A 10000-nucleotide genomic window follows, 5' to 3' on the forward strand; every position below is an offset into this window, starting at 1 on the left:
GAATGACGAAAAAATATCGATCCTGTACATGAAAGAGAAATAATTTAAAACTTCAAGAAACTATCAGTGGTTTGTGTTGTTGCAGTTTGTTGTTTTGTAGTAAATGGTTTGAACACAGGAGTATCAGTAGTTCGTCTTGGGTGATCGTCTGGGTGAAAGAAGTTCTGAAAAGAACTGTTGTTAGTGACTGACGTCTTGACAACCTGAGCAGAAGTCAACTTCAGAGTCAAGTGGACGATCACATGCAAGCAAGGCGACCTAGTTAGTTATTTGTTTGTTTTTATGTCCTTGGTAGGTTAGTTCACGACATGGTATTAATTTCTCAGTCCGGCAAGCGTTTTCGTGTCGACACTTACGCCTGTCCACTGAATGACGATAGGGGGATGTTTATATATTAACCCCTAAATATCTTCCAGAAAAAGACGCCCTGATGCGAGACTGAGATTGACCACGCATAAGTAATTGATGTGGCGTCACTATTCGGTAAGATGCATTCATTATTAAAACAGGTAATTGCATAGTGTCGGGAACCAATTTATTGCTTACATATGTTATTGAAAACATGCTTAAATTTCTCACGCTTTAATACTATGTGACCGACTCAAAAATGACAAACCTTTAAAAACAGAGGGAAACGCGTGTAAAACACAACAAATCCTAAAAGGAAACGGAATGAAAGGAAATTTTATCCGGCGGAAAAAAAAAAAAGAAAAAACGAAAACATTACAATGACATCCAACAGAAAGCTGTCTCTTTTTTTTTTTTTGCTTTTGAAATGCAAACCATACACTAAAATGAAAACCGGAAAATTCATTTTAAAAGCCAACGTTCAAAGCCACCAGCTAAAAGTGATTCCTTATCTTCATTTCGAAATTGTTTCGAATTTTACCTTATCTTAACTTTTTTTTTTTTTTTTTTATGAAAGCAATGAAACCTTCATACTTCTTAACCCTTTCGCAATGGGAGAGCTCTTATGTGCTTGTGACTTCACCGTTTGGATCAAGTCTGGCAGATTTCGATGAGATTTTTGCAGCAAAATAATCTACAATGTAATAAAGATCTTGTCGTTGAAAGAATGAAATTATGACCGTAAATACACCAACCCCTAGAAGATTTGGAACTTTTTCTACAATGATTAGAGAGAGAAATGGAAAGCTGAAAAAAAAGCTATAGTTTAGAGGTATGCCTAATATTTATGAAGACTTTCACTTTTTTGAACTTTTTCGTTCTCTCTTTTCAAGCCATCATTTATCAAAGCTATCAATCCCGTAGCATAGTTGTTGATGACATTTTATTTGGAATTCACAAATCAATAGCTTTCAAATGGTATATCATACATGACTATAGGGGGCTATAAATTAAATTGGAAAAAGCTGCGGTAATAATAGGCTGAAATGGTAAAGTAGTTGTATGAGAAACCATATGAGTTTAACTTATTAATACCTAGCTTTGGACAACTTCAGAATATATAACTAAATATTTGCAATACTGGTAGCATTCCATTTGTTTATGTACCACTGTTACTGAAAAAAAGACACTTGCCAAACTCCATCAGTAAGAGTGAAGAACAAAATGCATTTTTAGCGCTTCAAGTTGTTTATCGTCTTGTGAACATGCCATGACGCCATCAAACACCCACACGCTTATGAATCTTTATGACAACTGCGACAATATCTGTGTAAATAAACTCTTACTGAGAGAACCTAGTACGAAGAACAAGTCTTAACGATTAGAAAAAAAAAGGTTATCGATTCAGTAACAAATGATCATTTACTTAGACCATGACTATCTGTGCAAATCACATTTGTCTCTCTAAGAACTTACCCAGGAGAAAATTCGAGCTGGTCTAGCTTATCAAAGGTCCTCAAACTAATTAACTTAACATTCAATTGTCCAACCGGCAAGTGCCATAGACCTTCAGTGTCAGTTTTCAAGCAATATATCAAACACGAGAGACAGTGTTTCATGGGAATATTCAAACACCGAGAAGAGAGTTGAAAATACGACGCATAGCGGAGTATTTTTGACGAAATTCGAGGTGTTTTTAGTAACCAATGTCTCTCGTGTTTGATATATCTTCTCAACCAAGACAAAAACTTAGGATGCCAATTAAAGTGCCACTGAAACGAAATTTTCGTATGTGAGATTTTTGCTTAGTAATAAAGTTTCAACCTTACTTGGAAACACTGCGGACTTTTTTTTCGCATACGGTAAGCGAAAACTGCTTTTTCAGCCGTTCGAAGTTGGCTGGTTAAGCCCAAAATTGGCGGCCATCTTGGCGCGGCCAAAACAGCCTAGTGACGTCACTGGTTGTATTACTCTCATGCTGCGCTGAAAATTTAGAGTGATTATGGGAGAAGAGAATACTGTTCGAAGCCCCCCAAAAAACATCTTAAGGACATCTCAGAGCTGTAAAGCAGATAATCACAGTAGCCTTAGACAAGAAGAGGTGGAGAGTCGATCCTGGGGCTTTTCAGTCTATTTAATTGGATATTTGCAGGATATTTTATGTAAGCAAGCAAACGAGTGGGAGTTCTTAGATCGCAAAATGATCGGGACTCTTGGTGAAATGGCCACCACTCAATTAAACAATACCTACACTCATAAAGTAAAAAAGACATGAAAACAAGAGAAAGCGGCTTTTGAAATTATTATCCGGACTGCTGCTGCACGAATCGCAGCAACAACGCTTCGAGTTTCGAGTCGCTTCGCTTCGAGGAAACCGGACGCTTTGTGAGTTTCACCGCGGACGAGATTGTGCTACAGTGACCTTTAGTCCAGTTGCATCTGTTACATCCTACAAGTTATCAAATCAGCAACAATTTAAGAAACCCTCTTCTTTTATGTGAGGGAGCGAATTTAAACTATAAAGGTAAACTAAGCTGCCATGACCCTACAGGTATGTTTTCAGGAAACGAGAGAAAGCGTGACAATGTCGACGGCGAAAGGTGATATATGCAAATTAGTTCAAATTCTGTTTAATAAACCTTCGAAAGGAGTGTAAACTAGTGACGTTTTAACGAATTGCTTTGCATTTGGATACCATTAAATGAAGATCATAGACATAAGTATGTGCTAAAGAACTCAAAGTAATCCATCGACCGTGAAATATTGCAATTGGGAGATACGTGTAAAAGAGAAGCGAAATTCGCGCTTTGTTTACACTGATACGTATGCGACGATAAAGCAAACCCTGCTGCGGATCACAATTTTCAAAGACACATTTTGTCTACCACAAGAACTCTCACTTATTAGTATCATAAAAAGATGCCCTCTGTGTACAAAGAAGTACTCGACTCAAAGCTTGTGGACCGTTAATAACTTCGTGATTATGCGGATGGCTGATGCGCTTACGGCTTTTACTGCAGTAAAGTTGCCGAGGATATATTCGAACCTTGTGCAATAGAACTTAGATAAACGTGAGAATCCAAATTTCAGAACCAGGCTGAAAACAGACGACTAAATATCGTGTTTAGGCTTTAGGACGTGATATAAAAGTTGCCACACTCGTCTTCGAAATCTCCAATCGAGTACTCAAAATGTTCGAAAAGTAACTGAGCTGTTCTAATCTGTAGCATTTATTTTGGTGAATCTACACTCTTTGGCGCCCTCCAACGTTCATGATATGTATTTCCTGTCAAGACTGGACAGAAATTACAAGGTAGAAAACTAGCAGGTATCGACAATATGAAAAATAGACTTGAATAAATCAAGTGAAAACAAGAGAGAATCTATAGCGCTTCTTGCGTGAATACAACCAGTGACGTCACAAGGTCCTTAAATTCGGTTCCAGAGCCCGGACACAGTTTTGCTCCAAAAAGTCGATTTCAGCAGCTAAAAAAAGCACTTTCCGTTAGGATTTGACAGAAATAAAGTTCACCATTATTTTAAGCACGTTTAAAACTACAAATTGGGGTAATAAAAGAGAGTACGAAAATTTCGTTTCAGTGGCACTTTAAGACCGGAAATCCAAACCTCCCGCACGGCTCTGATTTTCTTTGTTTTAGATTGACGAATTATTAATGGTTTGAGAAGTCACCGATCTTCTCGGGTAGTCACGAGCGTCAGAAATTACATCTAATGTTTGTATGGGACTCCGATAGCAAATAATTTTCTTTAATATCGAAATCGGAACAAATTACGAACAACAGGGCCAAAGGATTACATTAACCGAATTTGAGTGAAGTACAATGTAGCTGTGCTAGAAAGCGTCCAGTCGCGTCTTTACTTTTTCGTGCACTTATTTTCTATTTTTTTTTTCTTTTTTTCGGCAAACTAGAAGTGGACCCTGTTAATTAAGTTTCCTTTTTTTTTTTTTAACGGCTGAACTTCACCAGAGGAAAATTTGCATCCCTGTGAAGCGCTCGTGATAACGCGGCTGTATGCGAGCTTCGGTCTACTACGCAAATGCCAATTAATTATTTTATTTTATTTTAGCGCAACGCTTGCACGTAAAATTATTATTAGGATTTTCTTCCTCTCTATGAAATACATGTAGCATGCACAATTGGAAGAAAATAGATCAAACAAACGCTCTGATTTACGGTTAATGCTGTACCCTGTCGTGGCTTAGTTTTTTTCGCAGTACAAGCAAATAGAGCGAAAATTCAAACGACATTTCGAAGAATTCTCGAAAATTCCAAAGCCCATGTTTTTACTGGCGAATGCGATATTTCGCCTTACTTTTTAAACATTGCTAAAAAAATTACGTTCGCGACAACTTGCGGAATTGCGTTCAAACTCGATTTGCGTCTCGACAGTTTTAGTAACAGCAGTACAGTCTGCAAGGGAAAAAACGTTCTGCTAATATCTTCTGATGTTTCGGATTTTCCCGTTGACCTAAATCGAACACATTGCGTAGCTTAGGCTAAACTCTTCTCACGGTTGTTTGGAATCTTCCCGTTGATCTAAATCGACCTCTTTTCGAATAGCTTGAGCTAATCTCTTCTGGTGAATATTTAACAATTATTCCATGAGCGCGCGTTGGATATGAGATGGTAAATAGCCAACGAGGCCCGTAGGGCCGAGTTGGCTATAACCAATCTCATATCCAACAAGCGCGAATGGAATAATTGTTTTATTAAATTCGGTGCGTTTGTACTCTTGGAAATATAGCTTAATTTTATTGGGTTTTAATTTTACAAAACGACCGGCAGTCGATGTGACAAAAACAACAACAAGTGGGAAATCACATGACATGCGCGCCGTTTGTAAAATTAGTTGAATGAAAAATTTGAGAGCGAAGCAAACGAATTTGCTGAATGAAATTGCAATCAAGTAGAATTTAAGAAACGTCTGTCAAATGAAGGAGATATAACCTTAGCCAGAAAGTTTGAAAAGCGTTCGAGTTCAAGTCATGGAGAAGAGCCAAATAATTGTGCACTTGCACATTGCCATCGTAATAATGCTGCGGAAAACATTGATCGCCATGCATGTGACACAGACGTTGTGCCAAAATTATTCTCGACAAGATCTCTCTCAGGATTCCCTTGCTTTGAAAGCCTAGCCATTTCGAGCTGTATGTGTGGAGCTCATTGTTGGTCAGTTTTAGAGTCAAGGACAGAAACTATCTTAGCGTCAGATTCATATTCAGAATCTCCGAAGCCACCCTGGTGGTTTTTCGTGCCTGATAAAGAACCGGGCTTACTTCGGTTCAGTTCAAAACACTCAACTCCTTGAGGTGTTTTTCGCAAGGACAGAATTGTTGGCGCTAGCTGTCGTTGATTCTCTCGTCGTCGTCGGCCAAAAAAGAGACTGAGATAAAACTAGGTCGTCCTCTGTAGCTGTGCGGGATTCTTGCTCTCGGCCGATCCGAGCTTGCTTAGTCGAACAGTTTCCTCATCTGCTCATTGGAAACTGGTTTCTTATGGACTACGCCGGCAATTATGCCTGTTTTCCTGCGGCCTTTTACAAATGCATATGCTCTAATAATTTATTTGCCTGGTCAGAGATAATGGAAAACGGTTTGTTGTGCGGTGGCGTGCGAAGGAAATGATCAACTGGCGGCTTTAATGGATTTAATCAATGAACTTTTGCAATACGTGTCATCTCTCTTCCTCGCAGACGAGTAAAAACACTTCAACTGAACATTCAGTTCTTCTTTTGACATTTTTTATATCGGTTTCGAAAATTTGGTGCCACCAGGACTAGCAAGCCATTCTGTTCAGGTAAAATTTGTTTTTGTTACATAATCTTCATGAATGCGTAAAATCTCGCCGGTCATATTTTAATTTTGCAACTTTAAGGGAAACTTAACGTATACGTACCGTTAAATAATCCTATCTCGAGCTTTGTGGCTTTTTTGTTGTTACTGGGTCGGCATTGTCCATAATTTCCTGTATTTGCTGTGTAGATAGCTCACCGAATGTGCTTTTTTTCATCCATTTTTTTTGTCGACGAAACTTTGCTTCACGCGAAAAATATCATGCCGAGCGACATTTGCCGCTTTCATTTCCATATAAGGTCAAACGCAGGTATAATGGCTGGTAACCGAGATCCAGTGAACCAATCAGAAAGCTAGAATTGCATTATCCGAGGCTGAGAATTTAATAATCACCAATATTCACTGAGCCTGAGGCGAATACTTGTTTTAGTATAATTTTCAGAGGTGAATATCAAGGATTACAGAATAACAAACATAAAAACGCAGACGCAATTGTTCGTTTGCATACACGTATGCAACCTTAGTTTTAATAATAAGCTTACATGTTCATCAATTGTGAATCAAAAAAAGAGTGTAGTCCCCATTCAACTTAGCAGACAATGCTGTTTCCTGCTGGCGTAGTGTCACGTGTCAATGCCGTAAAACCAGCCCAGCATCCAAACAAAAGAAATCGACGACTTACTTCTCACGCTGGGCTTACATTCAAACTAATTGTGGCCTCAATTTTCAACAAGTCATCAAGTGCAATCAAGCTGGGCGTGAATAATCATGGCTAAGCGTCAAAACGAGATCAATTAAAACGTTATTGTTAGGACCAGGGTATAGGCTGCCGAAAATAAGTGTCAAATGCCGTACCACAGGACCAATCACGCAACTTGGACTGCTTTCATAACTGATGAAAGGCCTTTAGGCATGTACCACCCTTCAGTTGTTTCCCAGAAACGGAGCAAGGTAAGTTCAGCTTGTGACGAAGTAAAAAAAAAAATACTTGATGTCATCTTGACTGTTTCATTAATTCCCTGCAGAGCTTGGCTTTCTTGAGTTTCTGAGTTTCTTCGTCAAGAAGAAGATTTAAGGTACGTAACAAAATTTACAGATCTTAATATTATCGACAAATGTTAATGCAAATACTGTGTGTTGATGTTAGTGCAATGTCTCCTTACTAATTCAAAGCGTTTATTTCAAAATTCGCCGTTGGGGGTAAAGCTGAGTTTTCGCCACTGAAAAGAAGAATGAAAATCAACTGCCAAAGTAAACCTCGTTTAATTTTATCATAATCAAATAGCAGCTGCGTTACACACGTATTAAGCACAGCTACTGTCCATTCCAACTATATCAGATATTTCCCCCTCCACAGAAACGCATAAACAAATAACCCAGTGTCCTGGTACTCTTTAACACTCGTAAATTACGCTCAAAGGCAATATGAAGCCGCTTTGAAAACCTCCGTTGCCTCCTCCAGCTATGAAGACATTTACAAATTCAGCCTTCAGGTAGCTAGCTGCTAATCAACAACCTCACGCACAAAAACGAAATAACTTGTACAACAGAATTGCCAGCTGGTCCTTGCCCTGTTACTGTGAGAGCATTAAAGTGATCTCATGAAACCTGGAAGATTTATTGCACGGCCAAAAATATTCCCTTTGAGGACAACAACATGATATAGAAAGAACGCTATCATTTCCGAACAGCCGAAGTCCTGCACTTCTATTACTCTGACAAAAGGTTAAAAAACCTATAAAAAAATGGTTCTAAAATAGTCTAATTTATAAGGAAAACTAAAAAAGTAAAAGTGCAGCATGGTAGTTTAAATTTTCTTCATTAGAAACGACGCAATGCAAACTTTGAAAAACATGCCAGTCAAAACTGATTCTTGCCATGGAAACACCTAGCTCCCTGACCAATGACTCATGACACGAAACCAGATTAATTTCACGAAAGTTCGCGGAAAGCGAAACCTTTCAATGTTGGTTGCCACCTTCTCCAACTCCCGTCTGATCATTTAACTATATAAAAGATTGTGATAAAATATTTCTTAACTACATGTAGAAATAATACATGCAGAAATCAGTCAGGGACTCGGCTATGCATACTATCTGGGGTAGCGTTTCAAAGCTGTTTCTTTGAATCCTAAAAAGGCGTTTTTCACCAGCTGTTTATAATTTCAATTTTCTCGTGACAATTTGTGCGTATGAAAGGTCACCTTAAGTTAATATTTTGTCTTTTTGTAATAAAACAAGCAAAGACCAAGATTTCAATTTCTAACAAAATTTTTGCTCTTTATATATTTTCCTTTCTCAACGCTGACCTTATTTTATCATTATGTATACCTTTCCAATTGAAAATGTGCAAAACAGAATAGATCTTACATGTTGACCCTCTGCATATATCTACCAATTAAGACTACAGAATAAATGATTTCTTGCAGGGCTCGCAACATCAAGAGAAAGTCAAATCAAGGAACAATGTTCACCACGAAAAGAATTGTGTTGTTTTTTATCGCACTTGCGGCCCGGACACAGGGTATGCACTTACTTGTCGCTTTACACAACTTGTCGACGTTAATCGCGATTCTCAGTGTTCAAACTTCAGTTTGTCGTAAGCTAGTCATCGTCTTTAACACATTATTAATCAAAAATAACAGGGCAAGACACAAAAGTTTGACTTGTTTCAAAAGACAGTTACAGTTTAGAGTAATTTCACTTGGTCTCTAATTACAAACACTGACGTAAAATAACCTTAGACCCGGCCATTCCACCTGAAGAGAGAATAAACCAGTTCAATTCCTGTCATGGGTCACTCCCTACACATGATCCTCTCCCGTCGAATGATCTGGCTCAGCCAATCATGTACACGCTGTCACATGAACAGTACACCCTTTTATTATATGACTCTGTCTCAAAAGGACTGGGAACTACCAAATTGACGAATTTGATTGGCTGAAATCGAGATTGAAAACGATCTAGATTTTCCCATCTAGATCGTCACCTAGACCGGTAATGTTTTGCAGTGAAAAAGTTGCGAACTAATTTAGTTATGGAAGTGCCAAAAAGCCTGATCAGAAAAAAAGAACGAACAAACTTTGGCAGAATTGAATTCAGCTCATCGCCGTTCGCAAGAAAAATGCCACTTAGTACAAACCAGTTACGTAAACGAATTAAATTGTTTTTGTTTGCGTCATATAATAAACATCTTATTAACCGAGCTTAGTCGGTCCGTATGGGAGAATCTTGACCTCGGTCGTACGTACAGATCTACGACCTCCATCGATTCGCCCATACAATCCTCCTGCTCGGTTAATAAGAGCTAGATAATGTCACGCTTAACCTAGCGAAACAACAGTTTCTATTTTTTTCAGCCTACGACACCAAGCATATAGTCCCTTGACCATTTTCTTTACGATGTTTCTGTAATACCTCAATTACCTACCTACTCTACCTACCTACCTACCTACCTCCTTACCTACCTGCCTACCTGCCTACCAGTCTAAAAAAGCTTTTATAAGATATATATAAACAAGTAAGAACTGTTTGCGGATCTTTCTAGGTTTTCTGTTTACACCAACTGAAGTCTGCTATGGAAAGTACGGCTGCTTTAAGCCACAACCCGGTACAAATGCGTGGCTCGTATTTTTGCCAGAAAAACCGTCCCTTATTAGAACATCGTTCCACATGTTCACCAAGTATGGTTCTGGGGTTGTTAATGATATCAATGAAGGTAAACTGACAGCTCCTAAGTTCGATATCTCAAGGCGGACGATATTTGTCATCCATGGCTATACTGGTAAGTGTCTACTGTGTAGTGGTTTTATTCAGCAAGAAAATCTTGAAACTATTC

At 38.5% G+C, this 10000-nt stretch overlaps 2 protein-coding genes across 2 annotated transcripts in view; one reads left to right on the forward strand and one right to left on the reverse strand.

Moving 5' to 3' along the window:
• LOC145485458 (putative skeletal organic matrix protein 5) overlaps positions 1–1552 on the reverse strand; it is an 8812-nt gene extending 7260 nt beyond the window's left edge. Inside the window, exons 1-2 of the mRNA XM_081464124.1 lie at positions 1516–1552; positions 1–22 (exon numbers count right to left, since the gene is read on the reverse strand). The exon at positions 1–22 is cut by the window's left edge and continues 277 nt beyond it. Of these exons, the coding sequence (XP_081320250.1) occupies positions 1–22; positions 1516–1552 (59 nt within the window). The remainder of the gene's footprint in view (positions 23–1515) is intronic.
• Positions 1553–1618: 66 nt separating this feature from the next.
• Positions 1619–10000, forward strand: part of LOC145485459 (pancreatic triacylglycerol lipase-like) — a 10317-nt gene continuing 1935 nt past the window's right edge. Inside the window, exons 1-2 of the mRNA XM_081464125.1 lie at positions 1619–1706; positions 9710–9946. Coding sequence (XP_081320251.1) covers positions 1619–1706; positions 9710–9946 — 325 coding nt within the window. The remainder of the gene's footprint in view (positions 1707–9709; positions 9947–10000) is intronic.

The sequence above is a fragment of the Orbicella franksi genome, chromosome 4 (genome assembly GCF_964199315.1).
Source record: "Orbicella franksi chromosome 4, jaOrbFran1.1, whole genome shotgun sequence".
NCBI classification, from domain to species: domain Eukaryota; kingdom Metazoa; phylum Cnidaria; class Anthozoa; order Scleractinia; family Merulinidae; genus Orbicella; species Orbicella franksi.